The sequence below is a fragment of the Megascapheus bottae genome, chromosome 7 (assembly GCF_031878675.1).
Source record: "Megascapheus bottae isolate mThoBot1 chromosome 7, mThoBot2.hap1, whole genome shotgun sequence".
In the NCBI taxonomy this organism is placed as follows: domain Eukaryota; kingdom Metazoa; phylum Chordata; class Mammalia; order Rodentia; family Geomyidae; genus Megascapheus; species Megascapheus bottae.
The window spans coordinates 1,252,692-1,279,502 of record NC_143515.1 but is presented as its reverse complement, the minus strand read 5'-3'; the positions used below and the strand labels follow the sequence as shown (position 1 = coordinate 1,279,502).

Below are 26,811 nucleotides of genomic sequence, written 5' to 3'. Positions count from 1 at the left end.
AATCTTGTCTTTTCATTTTTTTTTCTTGCTTTCTTTAACTAAGAAAGAAGAAGCCAGGCACGGTGGCTCATTCCTGTAATCCTAGCTACTAAGGAGGGTGAGATCTGAGGATCATGGTTCAAAGCCAGCCCAGGCACTAAAAAGCACCATGAGACTCCAATTAACCACTAGAAAACCAAAGTGGCACTGTGGTAGTGTGGTATCCTTGTGCTCAAGAGGTCAGGGATAGCGCCCAGGGCCAGAATTCAAGCCCCATGACCTACAAAATAAAAGAGAGAGAGAGACAGAGACAGAGAGAGAGACAGAGAGAGAGACAGAGAGAGAGACAGACAGAAGAATCTCATGGACTTTCCTTCCCAGGCTGGCTTCATATGCATAATTCACTTTTCCTGTGAACATAGTAAAAGGTACAACTAAAGTTTTTTTAAGAATTTATTAACATTGATTTTTTACATCATATTTCAAATGACAGTTTAACAAGTATTCAAGAAGGAAATCTCTATATAATCACTGGCACTTAGATTTGAGAACATAATTAAAATTAGGCTAAAATTGTATGTCATAGATACATATTGATCTAAGTAATAAAACATTATGTCTATAGAGTCATAAATTTTTATGCTTATGTAGTTGTGTTTATACAACTAAAGTTTTAAAGAGTCAAAGAATAGGTGTGCTGTATATACTTTACTGTTAGTATAAAAAGAAAAGATCAGATCTCTCTAGCTCTTCCTACATAACAGGTGCATTGTAATGAGGCATTTGGGTAACGATACAATGAGGGCACCATGCCAAGCTGGTAGATATTTTACGTAAGCAGGGACCCTACAACATCCTCAAGTCCTGTTATGGAAGGAAGACTGACTAAGGAAAGCAGTCACCATCTGTTACCCAAGAGCCCAGTAGCTTAGCACCTGTCATTGACATAGTCGCTGTCTCTATTCTCAGCTTCCATGAGGCTCGGTGATCTTCATATTCTTTTTAAGAAACTATTTTTTTTATTTTCTTGCATTTTTTTCAAATATTCTTCAATGAATATGTATTACTTTTACAATTGGAAAGAAATATATTCATTAAACAGGTCATAGTTGACACTGTATCAATAATTTTTAAAATGAAAGACATAAAACAAAGCCAGTATATCCTCTTCAAATATATTTGTACTATCAGGCATTTCTTTTGTCATTCAAACTATAAATGAGATCTTGACAACGTTCAGGTAATAGGACTGTTTGTGGACCTGGTTTAAAGACACCAGAAAGGAAATTTGGCCAGTAGTTTGTCAGAAGCCATACCAACACAGTCAGTGAACCCTCAACTGATCACAATGGCTTCCCTAATATCTGCTGCAACCTGAGATCTGACAAGTAGTCTGCTTATGATATCACAGAGGGATATAAAACAATGATGTTAAAAATATTAGCAAAGTATTCTCATTCTTTTTTCAGAAAGAACTCGTGTGTGTGTGTGTGTGTGTGTGTGTGTGTGCGCGTGGGCGCTAGTACTGTGGTTTGAACTCAGGGCCTGGGCACTGTCCCTTATCTTTTTCACTCAATGCAAAGTTTGATTCTACACTTGAGCCAACACTCAAAAGAATGTCATGGACTTTCTACTCGGGCTGCCTTTGAACAATGGATGGAACTGAAGAACATTGTGTTACATGGGATCAATTAATCTCCAAAAGCTAAATATTATGTTTTGCTCATATTGTGGAACTTAGAACTAAAAAATTATATTCATTGATATGTACATGCATACATAGAGCTATATGAGTTTAATGATAAAGAAAATTAAAACATCCTATCTCTAAGGATTAATCCAACACAGGGCGTTAAAGACCTTTGTAAAAGGACATGGTCAACTCCAGTACTAACTCAAGGCTTCCTTCAAAAAGCCAAGAATGGAACAAGTTGTACAGTGGAAACCATAAGAGCCGCAGTGGATTGAAATCACACACACACACACACACACACACACAGAGTTGTTTTCTTGTCCTGGGCCTTGAACTCAGGGCCTGGACACTGTCCCTGAGCCTCTTTGTGCTCAAGGCTAGCTTTCTACTGCTTGAACTACAATGCCACATCCAGCTTTTTCTGAGTAGTTTGTTGGAGATTAGCATTGCATGGACTTTTCTGCCTGAGCTGGCTTCAAACCGTGATCCTCAAATCTCAGCCTCCTGAGTAGTTAGGCATAAGACACTGTACCTCACTTCATTATGTACGTAACTCATGAATGCTGAATGATTATGGAACAACAACAAATGGTTATTTCGGAAGATTGCTTTGAAAACTATTAACTATAGTATGGGTTAAACATTGATCATAAAAGAGCAAAATTGTTCATGAAGAAGTAGCTCCCTTAATTGATTTTTAAAAATATATATTTAGGGGCTGGGAGCAGTGGCCTAATGGTAGAGTGCTCACCTAGCAGGCATAAAGCCCTGGGTTCAATTCCTTGGTACCACATACACAGAACCGGTGCTGTGGCTCAAGTGGTAGAGGGGTGGAGTGCTAGCCTTGAGAAAGTCCAAGGACAGTGCCTAGGCCCTGTGTTCTAGCCCCAGGACTGCAAAACCATTAATTAATGCATCTAAGCCATTACTATTGAACCCTAAGTTGCTGCCCGCATCGTAACTGATTTTGCATATCTCCTGACAAAGTTAAACCACTCACAAACTCTTTTCATAGGAGTGCAGACGCATGTGCATGCGAGCACCAACCAGAGTCTCATCGAGGAAGCACAGCAGAGTGACTGACGAGACTGTGGAGGTACAACCAGCAAAACTCAGCTCTGTAGAAGTCCCACACGAGGAAGCGAGTTGACGTTAGTTAGTTCTCCGTCCCCGTCCTTGGCAACTCCAAACGGCACGACCTGAGGGGCATTCTGGTGCCCTGGTCAGTGGGAGCGCCTGGGACTGACTCGGGGAGGGGAGGTAAACGGCCCGCCATCCGCGCGAGCCGTTCAGGAGGGGCGGGACGGCGCGGCGGCGGCGGCGGCCCCCCCAGGGCCGGTGGGTCCCCGCTTCTCTTCCCCGCGGCCCCCGGCTCTCCGCACACGGAGTGCCTGCTTCAAGGGAAGGTCCCGCCCCGTCGTGAAGCAGGGCTCGAGAGGCTGCATCCACAGCCTCAAGTGACGGCACACGCCGGTCTAAACCGGAGAAGCTACACGCCGCGGCTCGGGCCCCGCGTTCAACCCCAGGGGCACGGGTCAGTGCACTAACGAGTTACTCAGCGGGGACCAGGCTTGATCACAGGGTCTTCCGGAGTCGCTCGCCCGGAGCTAAACCCACACAGCCGCGGGGCTGTGCCACGCCAAGCCACGCCCCTGATCCCGCCCCCCCCGAGAGTGGGCGGGACTAGCACTGACCCTGGCCAATCACGAACACGGGCCCCCCCCCCCCCCCACACACACACCCCGTCCACACACACCCGGATGCGGAGACGGAAGCGGAAGCTGCCGGCCTGTAGCCATGGAGACGCGGGAGCCGGAGCCGCGCGGAAGAGCGTGACCTTTGACCCGTGCTCGAGCGGACGTCGGAGACGGCCGCAGACGGAAGACCGGCGGTGGCAGCTCCGGCAGACCGCGGGGCCGCGGGGCCGGACGATGGAGGTAACGCGGCCCCCGCGGCCGGGGCAGGGCCGGCCGTGTCCTCGGCGCCTGGCCTTGCGCGCCGCGAACGGGGGCTTAGGGCGGGACCGGGAGGGGCGGGCAGGGCCGCCCCGCGCCCGAAGCCCCGCGCGGACGCCCTCGCCCGGAGGCGCCGCCGCCCGGGTCGCTGGCCGCCCGCCCCGCGCCGCCCCCCGCCCCCCCCACCCCGGCTCGGGCGCCCACCTAGCCCGGCCGGCCCGCGAGGGGCGGCGCCCGCGCGGCCGAGCTGGGGAAGCGCGCGCCTTTAAAGAGCCCTGGCTTGGCCTTTCTTTTTCAGGACGCAGCTCGAGATGGGGCGGCCGCCCCCGCCGCCCCCGGGACCGGGAAGTCCAAGGTGAGGGCGTCGAGGGGTGCTGCTGGGAGCCCGCGGCCACGGCCCGCGCCCCTCCGCGGCCGGGTCGTTTGAGTCCTCCGCGGGGGGCGCTTTTCCCGGGCTCCCCGCGCCCGCGGACCCGTGGCTAACAGAGCCGGCTCTGGGTCAGGCGTGAGGGCGAGCGGCGCCGTTTCCGGAGCTGCGAGGGCGGTGACCCGGGGCTGGGCCCCGCTTCCCGCCCGCCGCGGGCGGGCTGTGGGCGGTACGACCGGGAGCGATGCTGGGGCACAGCCCGGATTCTTCCCGGTGACCGCGGAGGCCTGCCTGCCCTGCCCGCTCGGCCAGCCCGGGGGGACAGGGCCTGTGAGGCTCCGGTACCTCCAGCTCAGTCACCGAGAGGTCAGAGGTGGAGCCGTGAGCTCCAGCAGCGGACCAAACAGCGAGGGCCCTGGGGCGCCCCGGGGCTCAAGAAGCTGAGACCTGAGGATCGCCGTGCAGAGCCAGCGGGAGCCCGCGTGGCAGCGCCCTGGCGTTGAGCACCCCAGGGAACCCTGGACCCGTGCCCAGAGTTCAAGACCCAGGATCAGTGCAGAAATCAACCAAGATCTTGTAAGAGGCTGCGTACCCGTGTCCTTTTGTTAAAATCACACTCGCTCATTTTTTAGAAACTTGGGACCGAAAGCAGCACTGTGGCTCAAGTGGTAGAGGGCGAGCCTTGAGCTGAAGAGCTCAGGGGCAACCTCCAGACCCAGGGTTCAACGACAGCAACAAAACGGGGGACAAGTCTGTGATCGGTTGGCTTGAGCATTTAGAGTATTTTTACTTCTAGGTAGACATGATGGGGTTTTATTGTGCAGTACTGGAAATGAGTTAATAACAGAGTGGGAACATGACTGTATCTTTCAGCTGGAAACATTACCCAAAGAAGATCTCATCAAGTTTGCCAAGAAGCAAATGATGCTATTACAGAAAGCTAAGTCAAGGTGTACAGGTACTGGGTTAAAAACATTATCTTGGGTGAAAATTGTATATTTTTTAAAGTAGCCCTGTTTTAAAACCTGTTTTTATTTGCCCCATGATGCCCCATCCATCTTACTATAGTGAAATTTTATTGCTTAACATTTTAACCATTTTAGGCATTGTTTCACAGTCCAGGAGGTTTTTTTTGTTTGTTTTTGGTTTTGTATTCCATTGACAAGATCTCACAATGTAACACATGCTGGCCACAAACTCACTTCTTTCTCTCTCATCCTCCTGAATGCTGGGATTACAGGTGTTCACCACCATACTCAGCCATTATGGTCACCTTGGAGTCATTAAAGTAGATTTAGGAGGACTATTGTAAAAATTTACAAAGTTTAGCGTTTTTTTAACTTCACATAAATTGTAAATTCTTCAGATTAACTTTGTTCTAGAGGAGTTGTTTCAAAGGCTAGAAACACAAATTTGTACACCCAAAGATAGGATTTCTTCTGTGAAATAATAAAAGATTTCTATTCTTGAAAATTTGAACTGTATATATCTGCTGAACTTGCTTGATTCTCTGTGAAGTTGCCTTTTCATTTTATTCCAGAAGAAAAAAAAAATATGTTCATGTTCTTTATCAGTATAGGTAGGTGAACTCATGAGCTTCCAGTAATTTAGAAATGTTGGTAAAGACATGGCTCAGGGGGTAGAGTGCTGAATGAGAGAGACAGATAAAGAGAAATTGGCTCCAGAGCTAGACGTGTATTGATGACATATCCACATTAACAGATTTAATATAAGATTAGGTGCCACATTAAGATTATACAGCAAGAAGTTTTTATACCTGAAATAATAGGATTTGCTTGAAAATTACTACAATGGCCAGATTCAATGGTGTACACCTAAAGGATAGATCCAAACAGAGGGGATAGGGAGTGTATTTGGGATGAAACAAAATTGGTCATATAAAAACTGCTAAAACGGGGTAACAGGAACATAGATTAATTATACTATTTTGTCTTTTCTATTTTTTTTTGAAATTTTCCATTAATGAAAAATGTAATGCTATTATGTGGGCGAAGTTAATATTTTTCAGTGTCTTCCTAAGAATATTCTAATTTGGATGCTTCATGGGTTTGTTTGTTTGTTTTTTTTTTTTTAGAAAGTTGCTAATAGTTGAGTTGGTAATTTCATTTCTGAACTGAAATATTTTTTAATTATTTAGAATTAGACAGAGAAATTGAAGAACTCAAATCAAAACCTGTTGATGAAGGAACTGATGATATTACTAAGGTAATAAAAGTAGTTGTGACTATTGCTTTTTTATTTAGAGAAAATAACTCATGATAAATAGAATTTCCTCTTGGGTTATCACCCTGGCAGAGGCTTACAGATCAGAACAGTGCACGCTTTCTATTCCTGTTCTTCTGCTACCTCTGGTTTACAGTGGTAACAAAATCAGGAAGGGGTGCTGATGATTTCAAAGGTCTCTTTTTATCTGGAATGACTGTTCTCTTTCTGTTCCCTCATAGTCCCTAAGGACTAAGGGTTATTGTCTCTAGTAATCATGGTCATTGTCTCCGTCTCTGTCCTGCTTTTTCCTGTCCCCCTCAGAAAACATGACTGTGTTCTAGAATTCAGTGATTTTTAGCTAGATCTATATTCCTGGATCTGACTACCGGTTCCTATCTGATAGTTACCGCTTGAGCTGCCTGAGGGAATCTTTCCACATTCCATTTGTCATCTCAAACTCAGATGCACCAAACCCTCCCTTCAAGTTGAGTCGGCAGCACCACTGGGTTTTACCTTTAGAGATGTTTTCTCTCCCTATTTTCTTTATCCTCCATCTTTATCAGTTAGCACAGCCCTAGTATTGCATCAGGATATCCACTGGGCCTTTTCCTCTGTATTTGCATAGCTCTCTTCAATCTTCTGAACCCTGTTTTCCTATGTGCATTTGGTCTGTGCAATTCTAAAGTTTATTGTAGTTCTGAAACTCACTTTTGTAAAACACTGTGAACTTGTGCCTTGCTTTCCTGTGTTAGACCTCTTTGGATCACTTGTCTGGATCATGTGCCTACTTTCTAGTAGAGCATATTCTTTAATAGCTTCCTGAGATAAATTTTGAGTCTGCTCTTTAAAATACCTTTATCTATAATTTTATGTTTCAAGGTTTTTTTTGTTTTTGTTCTTGTTTGGTCAGTCCTGGGACTTTAACTCAGGCTTCTGGCTCTTTTCTATATATGTGGTACAGAGGAATCAAACCCAGAGCTTTGTGCATGCTGGACAAGCACTCTGCCATTAGGCCACAGCCCTACTTCCATTTCTTTTACACTCTGTTTCCTTCCAGTTTAATTATTCTTAGTATAATGACCTACATGCCCAAGAGAAAAGCTAGGATCTTAAAAATAATGTATGCCGGGCCGGGAGTTTGGCCTAGTGGTAGAATGCTTGCCTAGCATGCACAAAGACCTGGCTGGGTCCAGTTCCTCAGTACCACATACACAGAAAAAGCTGGAAGTACTGCTGTGGCTCAAGTGGTAGATCACTAGCCTTGAGAAAGCCCTGTAAGTTCAAGCCCCAGGATTGGCAAATAAATATATATATATGATCAGTTTGAGTTATTGACTTCATTGGAAGGATATCATGTTGTTTGTAGTTTTTTAGAGCTTTTTTCTCCTAAAGCTTTCCTATATCATTGCATAGCTGCTAGAGAATATCCCGTTGTGTTATTGTAAGTCAATTCACTTGTGGACTACTCTGTGCTGGGCAATGGTTTTGCCCTGTTTTGTGCAGTCCAGTGCTGGGAGCTTTACTCTCCTGTATAAATGTACAAAGAATTTATACAGTGATGTAAAATTGCCACATCAGAAGTTACTACCGTTGAGCTTTACTAATAATGCTAAACCACTTCATATGTATTTGAAATAACCTTTACCAGTAGAATAAAAGGGATCCTTATCCTCTCTAGCACTAGGGGATCGTATTCTCATACATTTTAATTTTTCAGTCTGTAAATTGTAGAATTCAGTAGTCTTCTTATGGACCAGAGGACCTCTTAATGATTTGTAGAATCATTTTTACAAATTATTTTATGCAGAAATATCCTTAGTTGGTTATTTCTCTAATCTACTGTTAAAAAGATATTTTCAAAGGGTTTAAAAGCTAAATTTGTGACATAGAAGTCATAGTCCATCTGGAGTTGATCTCTTCTTAAGATAATGTCTTCTGGGGGCCAGGAATTTGGCCTAGTGGTTAAAGTGCTTGCCTAGCATGCACGAAGACCCGGGTTCGATTCCTTGGTACCACATATATAGAAAAAGCCGGAAGTGGTGCTGAGGCTCAAGTGGTAGAGCTCTAGCCTTGAGAAAGTCCAAGGACAGTGCTCAGGCCCTGAGCTCAAGCCCAGGACTGGCAAAAAAAAAAAAAAAAAAAAAGATAATGTCTTCTTTAATGTTTTTCAAAATTAGCATACATTAGAGATTTAATTGTGATGTTTCTGTACATGAATACAATATATCCTGATCGGCCTCAACCCTCTCAACCTCCTCCTTTATACTCCTTCTCTTTAAAACAGTTTCTACAAATCTCATTACGGTTTGGGTTTCTTTTTTCCTTTTTTGGTTTTTATTTTTGATGCCAGTGCTGGAGCTTGTTGTCCTGAGCTTTTGTGCTCAAGGCTAGTACTCTACTCTATACTTCAATCATAGCTCTACTTTCAGCTTTTTAGGTATTCAGTTGAAGATAAGAGTCTCATGGATTTTCCTGCTTAGTCTAGCTTTGATCTGCAGTCCTTATAGCTCAGTGTCCTCGTAGCTAGGATTACAGGCATGATGCACCTGGGCCCCGTAGCAGATAATTTTTAACGGTTCATTTCATTTTTTTTTTTTTTTTGCCAGTCCTGGGCTTGAGCTCAGGGCCTGAGCACTGTCCTTGGGTTTTTTTCTCAAGGCTAGAGCTCTACCACTTGAGCCTCAGCACCACTTCCGGCTTTTTTTTTTCTATGTATGTGGTACCGAGGAATCAATCCCGGGTCTTCATGCATGCTAGGCAAGCACTTTAACCACTAGGCCAGACTCCCGGCCCCATTTCATTTTTTTCTTATTTTTGCTTCATTTTACTTTTCAGTTCCAAGAGTTGAACATAGGACCTACTGCTTGCTAATCGGGTCGCGCCCTCAACCCTTTTTTGCTTTAGTTATTTTTTAGATAGAGTTCACGTTCTGCCTGAGCCACATACACATCTCCAGGTCTTTGTATTGCAGATGTGTACCACTGTGCCGTTTGTTTGATAATATGGGGTCTTACTTTGACACATGTTATTGGTGTGTTTTCTGTTTTATTAACTTCTCCCACTTTGAGAGGCAGTCTTTCCTATACAAAATGGACTTTCTTTGGAAGAACAACATAGGCCATTTCATGCCTGTTCTTATGACTATTCTCTATTCAGATTGCTGGTCAGTCCCCAATTTTGAACCTAACACATGTTCCTTAACCCTTAACAGTACCTAATGTCACTAATTTATTGAGTTTAACTTTTTTGTTTCTGTATTTCAATTTTGTTTTGTTTTGATTTATATTTATTTATTTTATTTATTTATTTATTTATTTTTTTTGCCAGTCCTGGGCTTGAGCTCAGGGCCTGAGCACTGTCCTTGGACTTTCTCAAGGCTAGAGCTCTACCACTTGAGCCTCAGCACCACTTCCGACTTTTTTCTATATATGTGGTACCGAGGAATCGAACCCGGGTCTTCATGCATGCTAGGCAAGCACTTTAACCACTAGGCCAAACTCCCGGCCCCATTGATTTATATATATTTATTTATTTATTTATTTATTGCTAGTCCTGGGCTTGAACTCAGGGCCTGAGCACTGTCCTTGGGATTTCTTTTTTTTTTTTTTTTTTTTGCCAGTCCGGAGCTTGCCCTCAGGGCCTGAGCACTGTCATTGGAATTTCTTAAGGCTAGAGCTCTATCACTTGAGCCTCAGCACTACTTACGGCTTTTTTCTACGTATGCAATACCCAGTAATCAGATCCAGGTCTTCGTGCATGCTAGGCAGGCACTCTACCACTGGGCCAAATTTCCAGCCCTATATTTCAGTTTTGATGCGGGAATAAAACTGAGGGCCTCATCACAAATTCTAGGCAAGCTTTCAACTAATGAGCTATTACCTCTAGCTCCTGTTGTTACCACCAATTTCTGGGTATCTCATTTCTGAAACATGACAGCTTCTTGTGTCTACATCCCTCTGCAGGCCCTGTACCATACCTTCTTTTTTCTAATATAGTTCATCCTTCTTCTCTTTCAGCTTTCTAGAAGTATACTTTGAAATTTCTCCTGTCCTCATGCCTTTTCTCCTTCTCTTTTTGTTCTTAGGTTTATACCTTTTCAATTTTATTCTCACTTAGCATGATTTGAAAACATTGAGGAGATAATTATGCATTTAGTCAACCATTTTTTAACCACACACAAATGCATCATCCTGTTCTAAAACAGGCATTAACTGAACGTCTGGATGCTGTTCTTCTGGAAAAAGCAGAGACTGAGCAGCAGTGTCTTTCTCTAAAGAAGGAAAATACTAAAATGAAGCAAGAAGTTGAGGTAAGACAACATTTAGTTTTGCTTTTGTTTTTGTTTTAATTAGCTTACACTGCGTAAAACCCTCCAGACAGTCTAACCCAAGACTGGCATGGTAGTACATGCCTATAAGTAATATCAGCACTTTGGAGGCTTAAGCAGTACAATCAAGAGTTTTGAGGCCAACCTGGGCTATAGAGCAGTATATTTGTCTTGAGAGAAAATAAACACGCCACCAGTGGCCCATGCCTGTATATCCAGCAATCCTAGAAACTCAGAAGTCTAAGATGAAGATGATCATAGGACAAGGCCAGTCCTGGCAGAAAAATTTTCTAGACTCCATCTCAAGTGTAAGCAGCAAGAAGTAGGATTGGAGGAAGAGTTCAAATAGTAGAGTGCCACCCGAGCACACACAAGCATTTAAAGCCCAGTACTGTGAAAAAAAGAAAAACATATAATCTGGTTTTACCACTTTATGAGAACAAGAAGCAAAGATTAAGATTGTTTTAAGTACCATTATCCAGTTACCCAGAAAAAGTTAATATTTACTTATTACATTGTTTGTCTTTCACTTATAATGCCATTCTTTTTAAAAAGTAAATTGAGTTTCCTACAATTCGGAACTACTATTATCTTCTACTTCCTTGCCTGTTAGGTCTATGTTAATTTTCTCTAAAAAGTCTTCGATTAGCTAGGCGCAGTGACTCACACCTGTAATCCTAGCTACTCAGGAGGCTAAGATCTGAAGATCGAGGTTCAAAGCCAACCCGGGCACAAAAGGACCCAAGACTCCAATTAACCTCTAGAAAACAGGAAATGGGAGTTAGATCAAGGGTGGGATGGTAGCCTTGAGCTGAAGAGCTCGGGGACAATGCCTAGGCCCAGGGGTAGGGTGGTAGGTAGCCTTGAGCTGAAGAGCTCAGGGACAGCACCCAGGCCAGACCCACCAAAAAAAAAAAGTCTTCATTTTATTCTAGAGCTGTAAGTTGAAGATTTATGACTTACAACTTAAGTATTTTATTACTTTTTTTGGAGAAAGGTACTGGAAATTGAACTCAGAAGCCCTGTGCTTGCTCAGCTGACACTATTCTCAACTATTCCTCAAAATTGCTCTGCCACTGAGCCATACCTCTAGCTCTTTTTTAATCCTGATTATTTTTGACATCAGGTTTCATTTCCTGCCCATGTGTGTGCATGGACCACTATCTATTTTTAGCTTTCCCTTCACAGTTTGGATGACAGCCACATATCATCATACACAACTTCTTTGTCTAAAACAGTGTCTCATGAACTTTTTTGCCCAGGAACTACTATCCCCCTGATATCAGCCTCCTAAGCGGCTAGGATTACAGGTGTGAGCAACTGATGCCTAGCTAATGTATTCCCTTTCAACCAGAATTGAATGCAGAATATTTCCTAGTTAATGATTACTAAGTAACAGGCTTACTATTGCTTACATGTAGTATCTTAAAATAGGAAAGCCCAACAGTACTTCTTTGAACATACTACTATCATATTTCTCTAGGTACCTGAGTTTCTTTCCTGTCTAGTTGGTAGCTGATATAGTTCCTGAGTACAGAAGTTTCTTGTGACTTACTTAAATAATTTTTCGGCTTATTTTTGTTATAGGATTCTGTAACTAAGATGGAAGATGTACACAAGGAGTTTGAACAATCACAGCAAAAGTATGTGAAAGAAATTGAAAATCTGAAAAATGAGTTGTTAGCAGTACACTCCAAGCATAGTGAAGATGCAGCTACCTTACAAAAAGAACTGACAGAAGCAATAAATAAGCAATCAGAACTTTCAGAACAACTTAAATTTCAAAGAGACTCTGAAAATAATGTGAAAAGACTACAAGAAGAGATTCAGAAAATTAAGCCAGCTTTTGAGGAACAAATTTTATATCTACAGAAGCAATTGGAAACTAGTACTAATGAAAAGAAGCAAGAGATCACTCACCTCCAAAATATTATTGAAACAAATTCTCAGCAATATCAAAAGGATATTAATAGCTTACAAGAAGAGCTCTTGCAGTTGAAAGCTACACATCAAGAAGAAGTGGAAGAATTGCTATGCCAGATCGAAGCATCATCTAAAGAACATGAGTCAGAAATAAACAAGCTAAACCAGCAAAAGGAGAACTTAATACAGCAGTGTGAGGCAAGTAAGAACATTCAGGAGAAATATGAGTATGAATTAGAAAATTTAAGGAAAGGCACCCCAAATGTAAACCAAGAAAGTCAGAGTTGTTCTGTGCTCTCACAAGAAGATACTTTTGTAGAACAAGTAGCAAATGAAAAAATCAAACACTTAGAAGATTCCTTAAAAGAACTGGAGTCTCAACATAGTATTTTAAAAGATGAAGTAACTTATATGAATAATCTTAAATTGAAACTTGAAATGGAGGTCCAACATATAAAGGATGAGTTTTTTCATGAGCGAGAAGACTTAGAGTTTAAAATTAATGAACTATTACTGGCTAAAGAAGAACAGAGCTGTGTAACAGAAAAATTAAAATATGAGCTAGAAGATTTAAATAAACAGTTTTGCCATGCAGTAGATCAACATAGTAAAGAAGTAGAGAATCTTAAGGAACATCATCAAAAAGAAATATCAGAACTAAATGAGAACCTTTTGTCAGGCTCAGAAAAAGAAAAATTAACATTAATGTTTGAAATACAGGGTCTTAAGGAACAGTGTGAAAACCTACAACAAGAAAAGCAAGAAGCAATCTTAAATTATGAGAACTTGCGGGAGATTATGGAAATTTTGCAAGCAGAGCTGGGGGAATCTGCTGGAAAAATAAGTCAAGAATTTGAATCAATGAAGCAGCAGCAAGCATCTGATGTTCATGAACTTCAGCAGAAGCTGAGAACTGCTTTTAATGAAAAAGATGCCCTTCTTGAAGCTGTGAATCATCTCCAGAGGGAAAATGAAAAATTACTACAGCAACAAGAGTTAGTGCCAGAACTTGAAAATACCATAAAGAGCCTTCAGGAAAAGAATGAAGAGAACATCATTACTCTCAGTCAAAGAGATGCTGTCTTAAAAGAATTAGAAGTAAAGATAAGCTGTCTTAGTGAAGAAAAAGACGATTTCATAAGTAAAATCAAAAACTCCCATGAAGAGATAGATAATCTCCATAAGGAATGTGAAAGGGAACACAGCTTGGCTATAGAACTTCAGGAGAAAGTGGAGCATTCTGCCAAGCACCATTGTGAACTAGAGCAGAGGGTAAATGAATTAACAGGAAGACTAGATGAAACTTTAAAAGAGAAGAGTCAAAATGACCAGAAACTAGAACAACTTACAGTTCACATGAAAATTGTCTCTGAAGACCAGGAAGCATTGTCATCCGAAATAAAATCTCTCTATGAGGAAAACAATAGACTACATTCTGAAAAGAACCAGTTGAGTAAGGATTTGGAAACTCTTCTCTCTAAAAAAGAAGGAGAAGTTAGAGAATATAATTCTGAATTAGAAAAGAAACTTCATTTAATGATGGAAGAGCGAGATAATTTAAATAAACTGTTTGAAAAGGAAGAAGTTCAGAAGTCATTTGTCAAATCTCAGTTATCTGGGTTTCTTAAACAGTTGGGGTCAACAGTTTCAGAAGAAAATGAAGATATCGAGAATGTCCTTCAAGCTCTAGGCAAATCCTTAACAAAAATAAATGAAGAAAAACACCAATTAAATTTTCAGTGTGATGAAAGGGTATTAGAATTTGAAGAAAAAATTAAGTGCCTTCAAGAAGAGAATGTAATTCAGTGTGAAGAACTTAAGTCATTGTTAAGAGACTGTGAACAGGAAAAGGCTCTCTTGAGTAAAAAAATGGAAGAAATGATATCAGAAAAAGAAGCCCTACAACTTGAGCTTCTAGAAATGAAGAACACTAATGAAAAAACAAGGCTTGAAAATCAGAATCTTTTAATTCAAGTTGAAGAAGTATCTCAGTTGTTACATAGTAAAAATGAAACTAGTAATGAAACATCTTTTACAACAGAACATGAAGACCTAAGGCCAATACTAGAAAAAAAAGAATCTGAATTACAAGATGTGAAAGCAGAGTTGACATTATTAAAGGTACTATCATTTTGGATTTCACTTGGATTTAATTTGATTTTGATTAAAATATTTTGCCTATACAATCTAGAAATATATTCCTTAGCATTTTGCACTTTAAAATAACTGATACAACCGTTTAAGCTCTAATGTCAAATTTCTGACAAATATGTTAAAATTGTTTGTGTATGCTGTGTTAATTATATTGGTCCTTTTGTGGTATACATTTATTTTAAAATCTTGAATTTAAATAAGATTAAATGATTAGAGATTTAAACAGGTTGGTCAAAATTTTATAATTACTATCAAAACTACAACTAATGAAAAACGTGGATTTTCATTTTTCTGTGATCTATGATACATGGATTTCAACTCAGAACATCATGCTTGCTAAGCAGTGATCAACAACTTGAGCCATGCACACTACCACAGCAGGCTTATTTATTGAGATAGTGATCGTGGATCCTCCCTGTCTCTACTGGGATTATTGGTAGGAAGCCACCATGCTTGGCTTTTTTGTATCTTAACATTTGAGTGAGAAACTGCTTTAAGTGATATTTTACTTTTGGTACAGTTTTAAGGTTTTTCTTAAAATTGTTGTAAAAGTAGGACACCTGTAATCATTCCCTTGTTACACATGTAATTGACATGTTTTATGTTACTCATGTTGCCTTTGGTAAGTTTTTAAAATAATAAATGACATATGTATGATAATGTTAGTGCTACCTAGTTTACCAGCAAAAGGAAGACAAGGAAACTAGTTTTTACGTGATTTCTCCTTGGTAATAATTTTATCTCATCTTATAGCGATGGCAAGTTCATTGCGAGGACTTACAATGAATTCTGTTTTTTCGTTTTTATTTTCCCTTACAAAATCTAGGATTCCTTAGAGAAATCACACGTAAAAAACGATCAACTTTCTTCAGTAAAAGAACTGGAAGAAAAAATAGGTAACTATGGGTTTACAGAGGCTATCAGCTTAAACAAATTTGCTAACAGTAGAATAAGTTGAGAAATACAATAGCCAATTAATGAATTTTTAAATTGAATAAATATGTTTATTTTCCTCTCATCTTTTTTCCCCTTAAGCACTAGTGTATATGACTCCATTTTGAAATGCTTCTGTGATAATTTTGGTTCTCTCATCATTTGAGTGCTCAACTGTTCTAGAAACTTGGCAATAGAAAAGTAAACAAGATAGAGAAGCTTACTGCTTAGATGCTGAAAGTGCAGTAGCTGGAGTGTAGAGAGCATATAGTGTTGAAAGCATAGGAAGTTGCCTGTTTTCATTGAAGACCACCACAGAGCAAGTTCTTCAGTTGGGTTTTGCATAAGGAATGTGATACAGAAGAAAGGTAAAAAGAAGGAACAGTGGGTATCTAACTTCAAGCATAGGAGGAAGAGGTGCAGAAAAGTTGAAGCTTCATACTTTATTCCTTGCAATAACTTTAGGGGTAGGCATTTATTCCATTTAATGTTGAAGAAATGGCCAGGCACTGTGGCTCATGTCTGTAATCCTGGCTACTCAGAAGACTGAAAGCTGAGGATCTCAGTTCAAAGCCAGCCTGGACAGGAAAGTCCATGAGACTCTTATTTCCAGTAACCACCAAAAAACTGGTAGTAAAACTTTGTCTCAAGTGATAGAGTGCTAACCTTGAGCAAAACAGCTCAGGGAGTAGTGCCCAGGCCCTAAGTTCAAGCCTTATAACAGACTTAAAAAAAAAAAAAAAAAAGGAAGACGTGGTTGCTAACGAGATGGAGATGTGGAAGTTTTGTACAGTGTTCTATGGTTCCTAAATTTAATGCTTAGTTGATTCTCAGATTTTTAAAACAAATGATTAGGGTGAGGAGGGAGGTTCTGTATTATAAAAGTTTAAATACCAGTTCAAAAATAAATCTGCATTAATGAAATACCTAAATACCTAGGCTAGAGATTCATGTGTAACTTGCATTTTAGAAGACATGATTGAAATCAAGGCAATATAGAAAAAGTTGAGGACCATAGACAAGTTGTTCCTTTTTCTTTTTTTTAATTTTTTTTTTTGCCAATCCTGGGCCTTGAACTCAATGCCTGAGCACATTTAAAAAGCCTGAACAACAACTCCAATTGCTAGACATGTTTAAAATTATTTAAGAAAATGAAGAAGTTTGATTGCCTCAATACAATTGAGCCTTCACTTAACAAGATGTTTTTGCTACTTAGCATAATTTCATTCTGTAAATTTTTTTGTTCCTTGAATAAAAAAATTCTAGCATTAAGAAATAATTTGAGGGGCCGGGAGTTTGGCCTAGTGGTAGAGTGCTTGCTTAGCATGCACGAAGACCCGGGTTCGATTGCCCGGTACCACATACATAGCAAAAAGCCAAAAGTGCTGAGGCTCAAGTGGTAGAATTCTAGCCTTGAGAAAATCCAAGGACAATGCTCAAGCCCTGAGCCCAAGCCCAGGACTGCCAAAAAAATAATAATAATTTGAATATTGTTCTTTTTAATATAATACATGATCCTCTCATTTCTGTTTTTAGGAAATCTGGAAAAAGAATCAAAAGAGAAGGAGGAAAAAATAAATAAGCTAAAATTAGTTGCTATGAAAGCAAAGAAAGAGCTTGATTCTAGCAGAAAAGAGGTAAGCTTACCTAAAAATACAAGAGTAAGGGTTATCTTAGGTTATAGACAATCCAAGTTTTTCTGTCCATGAAAAACTCTAACTTTACTTTGTTTTTAAAACAGGCCCAGACACTAAAGGAAGAAATTGAATCTGTACAGTCAGAGAAGGATCAGTTATCTGCTTCCATGAGAGATCTCATTCAAGGGGCAGAAAGTTATAAGGTAAATGTTAGGGTCATTACAAATTATATGCATAACTAATAAGAAATGTATGAGAAATGTTTATTCTTATTCATAAAACAATTACCTTGGTTTTGTTAAGTGAATCTTTTTGCCCTAGGATTTTTTTGTTTCTTTTTTTTTTTTAGCCCCAGTCCTGGAGCTTGAACTGAACGGTTAGGGTCTGTCCCTTAACTTTTCCACACAAAGCTACCACTTGAGCCATAGCTCTACTTCTGGCTTTTTTGTCTTTTTTTTTTTTTGCCAGTCCTGGGCTTGAGCTCAGGGCCTGAGCACTGTCCTTGGACTTTCTCAAGGCTAGAGCTCTACCACTTGAGCCTCAGCACCACTTCTGGCTTTTTTCTATGTATGTGGTACCGAGGAATCGAACCCGGGTCTTCGTGCATGCTAGGCAAGCACTTTAACCACTAGGCCAAACTCCCGGCCCCTTTTTTGGCATTCTTCTGGCATTTTTTTCCCTTAATTTTTTTTTAATTGGCCAGTCCTAGTGCTTGAACTCAGGGCCTGGGTACTGTCCTTGGGCTTTGGGCTCTCTCCAGGCTAGTGCTCTACCCCTTGAGCCAAAGCTCCACTTCTGGCTTTTTCTGTGTATGTGTTACTGAAGAATTGAACCCAGGGCTTTATACATGCTAGGCAAGCACTCTACCATTAGGCCACACTCCCAGCCCCTTTCCCTAATTTTTATACAGTATAGTTCTAAAATCCTGATGTCAAGATTTTAAATTGGTTAACCTTTAAGTGTATTTTTTTAAGTAAAATTCTATCTAGGAACTTTCTCATAAAAGGGGCTGGGTGCCGGTGGCTCACACCTATATAATCCTAGCTTCTTAGGAAGCTGAGATATGAGGATCACAGTTCAAAGCCAAACATACAATTAACCACAAAAAAGCCTGTAGTAGAGTTGTTTCTCAAATAGTAGAGCACTAGCCTTGAACACAAGGGCTCAGGCCCTGAATTCAAGCCCCGGAATTGGCACAAAAATAGAAGAAAAAGATGGCCGTTATTAGTTTTACAATTCAATATTTTTTTTTCTGGTCAAGTGAATAAACCTTAAGCAAAAGACATCAAACAGAAAAGTGGAAGGAAGCACTGTTATTTGGAGGTACTGTGCTTGTCTACTCTGAGACTCTTACTATAACATTTTTAAAATATAGTCCAACAGAGGCCGGGAGTTTAGCCTAGTGGTAGTGTGTTTGCCTAGCATACATGAAGACCTGGGTTTGATTCCTCCGTACCACATACATAGAAAAAAAGCCGGGGGGCCGGGAGTTTGGCCTAGTGGTTAAAGTGCTTGCCTAGCATGCACGAAGACCCGGGTTCGATTCCTCGGTACCACATACATAGAAAAAAGCCAGAAGTGGTGCTGAGGCTCAAGTGGTAGAGCTCTAGCCTTGAGAAAGTCCAAGGACAGTGTTCAGGCCCTGAGCTCAAGCCCAGGACTGGCAAAAAAAAAAAAAAAAGAAAAAAAGCCGGAAATGGTGCTGAGGCTTAAGTGGTAGAGCTCTAGCCTTGAGAAAGTCCAAGGACAGTATTCAGGCCCTGAGTTCAAGCCCCAGGGCTGGCAAAAAATATATATAGTCCTATAGAATCATCATATGTAAAATAAATGTCATTAATTTCTTCATGTATCACTAAACAAATATTTATACAACTGAACTGAATTCTGAGTTCTTAGACTGACAGTGTTCAACCACATAGATCATTTCCAACCAAATAGGATTAAGTTCCTGTGCACTTAAGACTTAAATTCCAGTGGCACCAACAGGCAAACAACTAAAAGGGGAAGGTATATATTATATAGGAAACTAAGGGGAGTAGATAGAGGTATGGAGCGGAAATTTAGAAAGAAACATAATGGTTTGAACCCTTAATGAAGAAAACTTCAAAAGTTATATAGGATGACTAAATATTACTTGAAATATTAAATCTCAGGTTAACTTACAAATTTTTAAAAAATCATTAAAAGTTTTAGAAACCCAGTACCACTGATTCCTGGCATAATCCTAACTACTCAGAAGGCTTAGATCTAAGGATTGAGGTTTGAAATCTAAGCGTGGCTCAAGTGGTAGAGCACTAAGTATAATATATATATATTTTTTTTTTCTTTTGTTTTTTTTTTTTGCCAGTCCTAGGCTTGAGCTCAGGCCTTGAGCACTGTCCTTGGACTTTCTCAAGGCTAGCACTCTACCACTTGAGCCTCAGCACCACTTCTGTTTTTGCTACGTATGTGGGGTACTGAGGAATCGAACCCTGGTCTTCTTGCATGCTAGGCAAGCACTCTACCACTAGGCCAAACTCACGGCCCGGTATAATATTTTTTTTTTAAAAAAGCCTACGAAGAGCATGCGGCATGGAATTTAAGTCCTAGTATCTGTACACACATACAAAACAAGAGTTCCTTTTTCCTTTTTGGTAAAATAAAAAGAAAGAGAATTCTGGCCAGGAGTTTGGCCTAGTGGTTAAAGTGCTTGCCTAGCATGCACGAAGACCCGGGTTCGATTCCTCGGTACCACATATATAGAAAAAAGCCAGAAGTGGTGCATAGGCTCAAGTGGTAGAGCTCTAGCCTTGAGAAAGTCCAAGGACAGTGCTCAGGCCCTGAGCTCAAGCCCAGGACTGGCAAAAAAAAAAAAAGAGAATTCTACATGGTAGCCACATATATATTAGCAACATATATGCAGGCGTTCTTCTAAAGTATTTTATGTGTTTTAATACATGTAATTCTCAAAACAACCAAAGTGTCATTGGCATCACCAGTTTACAAGTGAAGTATCTGACTCAAGGTTATATAAAAATTCTCAGTATCTATAATGTAACAGAAGAGGGACTTTAGCAGTGTTGCAGATTGATTGTGTAACCAACTATCTACTATCCTGGGAGGATCTGAAACAAATCACTGGAAAAGGAATTTTAAAACTATATGAGAAAAATCTTGACACTGAACAGTCTAAAATCTGAACAGACTAAAATGTGAGGAAAAAATTGTAATGTACAATAACTTAAGAGTTTATCAACATGGAATTGGGTACAAAAACTAATAATGAATTCTGTAAATAATAAAAAACATCAAAATAGTTGGTTGTTTATTGAGTTCTTCAACAAAAAAAAAAGGCTTTTCTGAGGTTCAGAGCAGTATAAGAAATTACAAAGAGAAAGATTAAAATTTTTGGTAATGGGGATCAAAACCAAGACATTGATTGCACTTGCTAGCCTGGGCAAGTGCTTTGCCACTGAGCTACATCCCAGCCCTCAGTGAGTTTTGTTTTGTTTTTTGCCAGTCCTGGGGCTTGAACTCAAGGCCTGAGCGCTGCCCTTGGGCTTTCCTCAAGTGTAGCACTCTGCCACGTGCCACAGCACTACTTCCAGCTTTTTCTATAAATGTGGTACCGAGGAATCGAACCCAGGTCTTCATGCGTGCTAGGCAAGCACTCTACCATTAGGACAAACTCCCAGCCCCTTAGTAAGTCTTATATCAAGATAGCTTGATTATACAGCCTGACCTATTGAATGCATAATAATCTAATGTTAAATTCTTTTATCTTTCTTTGAAGAATCTTTTACTAGAGTATGATAAGCAATCAGAGCAATTGGATATGGAAAAGGAACGTGCTAATAATTTTGAGCATCATATAGAAGACCTTACCAAACAATTAAGAAATTCAGCTTTCCAGGTAATTTTAAGTTAAATCTATTCAAACATGAAAATTGTGACAAATTTTAATCACAGCCTATATTTGTGTAAATAATTTAAATATAATCAGATATAAAATTTCTCCTTTTTTCTCCTATATCAGAAGAATATTGACAAAACAGCTAAAAACTATGCTATCAACAGTGGTAGCTTGTAAAACTTACTCTTGCTTTAACATTGTCATTCCATGGAGTTGGTTTTGAAATCTTAATTTTTTTTTTCTTTTTCTTTCTTTTTTGTTTTGGCTAGTCCTGGGGCTTGAACTCTGGGCCTAGGCATTGTCCCTGATCTCCTCTTGCCCAGGACTAGCCTTCTACCACTTGAGCCACAGTGCCACTTCTGCCTTTTTTGGAATTATTTATTGGAGATAACTGTTGGGGGCCAAGTAACGCCATTCTAATAACTTTCTGCTGAGACCTGTAGTAGGGGTAAACAAGTGGACCTCTTTATCCTGCCCACCTGTTGTGCTGATAGGCTCCCGCACCCAATACAACGAGGGGAGTTTTAGAGAGAGAGAGATGAGGGGAGTTTTAGAGAGAGAGAGATTCCTGCCTTGATGAAGCTGCGTGGCGTTTCTGTTCGTGCTCTGAAGAAGCAAGGCTAAGTGCGGGAGAACAGTGGGCCCTCTCCTCTCGCGGCTTGGACTGGTTGGGGTGTGTTTTTCCCATCCCTCCTCAAGAGGGACTGGGGATGAAGGACCCCGACAGATAACAGTATCACAGACTCTCCTTCCCAGCTGGCTTTGAACCATGATCCTTAGATCTCAGCCTCTGAGTAGCTAGGATGACAGGCATGAGCCACTGGTACTCTGCTGAAATCTTAAATTTTTATACTATGCCAGTATTCTCACTGAACATCTATCTTTTGTTGCATATTTTCCACATATTTATTGTAATAAATCACTTATCATTTCAGTGTGAAAAATTGAGTTCGGATAATGAAGATCTCCAGGCCCGTATTGAGACACTGCAGTCTAATGCCAAGTTATTAGAAGTACAAATTTTAGAACTCCAGAGAACTAAAGCAGTGGTAGATAAAGAATTGGAATCCGAAAAACTACACAAAGAACAGAAGATTAAGGTAAAAAACAACTATTGATTTACATGTACAGGAAATAGAGATATTTTCATCAAAATATTACTGAATGAAGAAAAGACTAGTAAGGAATGAACACTGAGCACAAAAAAGTTCATTCTTTAACCTATGGAAGCTCCAAACTTTAGAATACAGACTGACTTTGAATGTGTATATTTTTTAAATATTGAAAGAATATGAATCTTTTTGGATTTTTTGGCATCAAATTTAAAGTCCTTAAATATCATTTTTTAAAATGTTGGTTTAATTAGGAGCATATCAATACGGTAAAGGAGCTTGAAGAACTTCAGCTACAATTTCAAAAGGAAAAGAAACAACTTCAGAAAACCATGCAAGAATTAGAGCTTGTTAAAAAGGTAATATAAGTAATTCTTTTAAAAAAAATTTTTTGTAAAGGTAATATAAGGGCCAGGAGGTTGACCTACTGGTATAATGCTTGCCCAGCATGCACAAAGACCCGGGTTCAATTCCTCGGTACCACATACATAGAAAAAAGCTGGAAGTGGTACTGTGGCTCCAGTGGTAGAGCCTTGAGAAAGCCGAAGGACAGTACTTAGGCCCTGAGTTCAAGGCCCAGGACTGGCAATAAATAAATAAAGGTAATATAAGACAACAGTCAGAACTGACTCATTTGTTGGGTGCGGTGGCTCACGCCAGTAATCCTAGTTACTCAGGAGGCTGAGAACTGAAATCAAAGCCAGCCAGGGCACAAAAGTCCATGAGACCCATCTCCAGTTAACCACCAGAAAACTGGAAGTGGTACTGTGGCTTAAGTGGTACAGCTCTAGCCTTTAGCTGAAGAGCTCAGGGACAGTCCCCTGGCCCAGAGTTCAAGCCCCATGACTGACCAAAAAAAAAGTTATGGGGCCAGGAGTTTGGCCTAGTGGTAGAGTACTTGCCTAGCATTCACAAAGACCTGGTTCAATTCCTCAGTTTCACATACATAGAAAAAAGCTGGAAGTGGTGCTGTGACTCAAGTGGCAGACCACTAGCCTTGAGAAAAAAAGCCCAAGGACTAGTGCTCAGCCCTGAGTTCAAACCCCAAGACTAGCAAAAAAAAAAAAAAAAAGGTTATAATAGAATGAAACTAGGAAAATTGAGTTAAACTATTATAAAACAACTATGAAATTAAATCCAGGCATGGCAGCTCATGCCTGTAATCTTAGCTACTCAGGAGGCTGAGATCTGAGGATCAAGGTTCAAAGCTACCTGGGGCACAAAAGGACCTGAGACTCTTATCTCCATTTGACCCCTAGAAATCAGGAAGTAGGGTTTGGCTCAAGGGTAGGGAGGTAGCTTTGAGCTGAAGAGATCAGGGACAGGTGCCCAGGCCAAGTTCAAGCCCCATGACCCACAAAAAAAAAAGAAAAGCTAGAAGGTATTTCTCATTTCTTCATTACATTATTTACAATACTAGTATCTTATAGAGAACCTGAAATTATCTGTTTTCTATAGCACCATTTTAGCAACTTTACAAATGACACTAACTTAGGAATGTGTAATCCTCTATAAAATGTGCAGGATGCTCAACAAACTACACTCATGAATATGGAAATAGCAGATTATGAACGTTTGATGAAAGAACTAAATCAAAAGTTAACAAACAAAAACAGCCAAATAGAGGATTTGGAACAAGAAATAAAAATTCAAAAGCAAAAACAAGAAACTTTACAAGAAGAAATGAGTAAGTAAAAATAAATCCACTTTACCTTCATCATAACAGGTTGAGAGGGCAACGTTAAATTATCTCACCAATCCCCTACCATGTGTTTTTAACACTATGCCAGATATGAGGATCAGAAGGAATATAAAACCATTTGCCACAAATATCTTAATAATCCACATTGGCACTTGCCTGATAAAATTCTTCATTTAAACTTTTGTGTGTGTGTGTGTGTGTGTGTGTGTGTGTGTATGTGTATGTGTGTAGTGGGGGGGGAGGGTCGTGGGGCTTGAACTCTGGGCCTGGGCTCTGTCCCTGAGCTCTTCAGGTCAAGGCTGCCACCCTACCCCTGGACCTAGGTGCTGTCCCTAAGCTCTTCAGCTCAAGACTACCACCCTAACCCTGGACCTAGGTGCTGTCCCTAAGCTCTTCAGCTCAAGGCTACCACCCTACCCCTGGATCTAGGTGCTGTCCCTAAGCTCTTCAGCTCAAGGCTACCACCCTACCCCTGGAGCCACAGCCCCACTTCCCATTTTGTAGTGATTAATACAATTAGAGATAAGAGTCTCGCAGTCTTTTTGTGCCCAGGCTGACTTCAGTCCTCAGATCACAGCCTCCTGAGTAGCTAGGATTACAGGCATGAGCCACTGCGCCTGGCTAAACATTTCTTAAGTACTTGTTCTATGATCGATACAAGGTCTTTCTCCATCATTCAGTGATTGGCAAAATGTAAATGTAACTGAAGCATTTAAAGATGTTTCTAAACCAGGTGCCAGTGGCTTAGCACATCTGTAGCTACTTGAGAGAAAGAGCCTAAACATGCTAATGGTAGGCAAGCCCAGGCCTACTGGAGAGATGCCTTCTCAACCAACAACATAGCATGGTGGCACATGCCTCTCATTCCAGTTATGTAACAGATGAGACCACGAGGATTTCAATTCCTGCCGGCCCAGACAAAGAAGTTCAAGAGACCCCTTTTCTACCATTTCTGGTCACAATGATGTATATTTGACATCATTGTCACATTGGAGGCTGACACAAGTCTGACAGAAAAGTCTGAAGGACTCCACATCTCAACAGAAGAAGCTGGGTATAGTGTTGTATGCCTGTCATCCCAGCTACCACAGGAAGCCTAAAATAAGCATATTGTCATCCAGACACAGCCAGCCAATACAAAAAAGGGCTAGAGGCATGGTTCTATGGCAGAACAGCAGTCTTTACAAGTTCCTTAGTTTAAATTCCATTACCACTGAAAGGAGGAAGGAAAAAAAAAAGATTTGAACTTTGTCCATAAAATTTCTTCAATATCTTCAGTGTTAGGATGATATTAATATAGTCTACTCCTTCAGCTGTATCTTACAAATCCATATGTGGCATTAATTTAGTTCAAAATATTTAATTTGTGATTTGTTCTTAGATCAGTGGGTTACTTAGAAGAATGTTGTTTAATTTCTAAATATTAAGAGATTTTTTTATCAAATACTTTTCTGTTAATGATTTCTAATGTAATCCTTGACATTTAGTATGTACTCAGGATTTCAGTTCTTTTATGCCTGAGCTAGCAAATGATTTCCTTTTGTGTACTTGAAATCAGTTTATTATGACTGTATTAGTTGCTGCATGGAGTGTTTCTGTCATGTCAGTTACGTCATGTCTGGTAGGCTGCTTCTGAACTTTAGACCATAAAATTTAGATGGCATAGTGTCAAATGTTGCTTTTACCAAGCTGAGATCTGTGCTATTCAGTTGAAGTGAATAAACCATTTCTTTTTAACATCACTTACATTAAGTATATAGGTTATTTATTCCTTCCTGGTTGCTGTCTGTCTTGTCTTTTATTTGCCTTTTCCTCCTTTCCTGTCTCGTAGTTTTTAGTTGCTGATTTAGGATTTTTCATAGACCTCTTGAATTATGTAATTGGATTGCCTTGCTTTCATTTACATTATACACTTTTTCTCTTTTTCTTTTTCTTTTTTTTTTTTTTTTGCCAGTCCTAGGGCTTGAACTCAGGGCCTGAGCACTGTCCTTGGGCTTTCTCAAGGCTAGAGCTCCACCACTTGAAACATAGCATCACTTCCAGATTTTTCTATGTATGTGGTACCAAGGAATTGAACTCAAGTCTTCATGCATGCCAGGCAAGCACTCTATCACTAGGCCATACTCCTGGCCCATACATAATAACTGTCTTATGGGAAGCTTATAGTAGTACACTTATTTCCTTCTTCTCCTTTGTGCTATTTTTATGTATTTTTAAATAGTTCCTATTAACTATGTGTTCAAATTCACCATTGTCTAATATATAATCCATTAATCCCATCCAGTGAAGTTTTTATTTTACATAGTGCACCCATCTCTAAAAGTTCCATTTGATTCTTTTTTATATTTTCCGTTTGTCATTTCAGTATGTTTATGGGTTTTTTTCTCTTTAAATGTAAATTTTCCTTGTTGAATGTTAGCTTTTGTATTCATCTACAGTGTTCACCTTTTGCCCGTCAAATCATTAGTCAATCAGTTCACTACTTTTATAAATTGTCTTTTTTTTCTCCCCATTCCCTTTTGGGACAAGAGTAGAGTAATTTTTCCTCTCCATATAGTTCTGCCTCACTCCTAAAGTGGTGCTCTTCAAATGTCTGAATGTTTATATACTCAGAAAAATCTCTCCAAATGGCTAGTGGAAATTCCATAGGCCAATTTTATAGCCTTGTGTGAAGACTGCAGTTCTTTATTCATTACTCTTTCCTCAGAGTTGTTCTATATTTGCCAACAAGACCAACAGCTCTCAGCATTAGATTCCTCTCCTGCACCACAGTCTAGAAATTGCTTACATTGCAGAAAACCAGGACAATAACAGGGCTCACCTCTTTGTTTACTGTCTCTGGGATGGTAGACCTACCCTACATATTGTCTGATGTCAGGGGAAAAAAAGATTTTATGTATTTTGTTTGGTT

General features: G+C 40.2%; 1 protein-coding gene across 4 annotated transcripts in view; it reads left to right on the top strand.

Annotated features, from left to right (window-relative positions):
* Positions 1-3,528: 3,528 nt before the first annotated feature.
* Gcc2 (GRIP and coiled-coil domain containing 2) overlaps positions 3,529-26,811 on the top strand; it is a 44,397-nt gene continuing 21,114 nt past the window's right edge. For all 4 annotated transcript variants that reach the window (XR_016536210.1, XR_016536211.1, XM_090336283.1 and 1 more), the window contains exons 1-13: positions 3,529-3,609; positions 3,926-3,982; positions 4,868-4,952; positions 6,153-6,220; positions 10,425-10,529; positions 12,135-14,591; positions 15,451-15,520; positions 17,094-17,194; positions 17,299-17,397; positions 20,967-21,086; positions 22,022-22,186; positions 22,453-22,557; positions 23,723-23,885. Coding sequence is in view for 2 of the 4 variants with exons in the window: in XM_090336283.1 (XP_090192409.1) it covers positions 3,604-3,609; positions 3,926-3,982; positions 4,868-4,952; positions 6,153-6,220; positions 10,425-10,529; positions 12,135-14,591; positions 15,451-15,520; positions 17,094-17,194; positions 17,299-17,397; positions 20,967-21,086; positions 22,022-22,186; positions 22,453-22,557; positions 23,723-23,885 (3,601 nt within the window). In the remaining 2 variants the exon portion in view is untranslated. The remainder of the gene's footprint in view (positions 3,610-3,925; positions 3,983-4,867; positions 4,953-6,152; positions 6,221-10,424; positions 10,530-12,134; positions 14,592-15,450; positions 15,521-17,093; positions 17,195-17,298; positions 17,398-20,966; positions 21,087-22,021; positions 22,187-22,452; positions 22,558-23,722; positions 23,886-26,811) is intronic.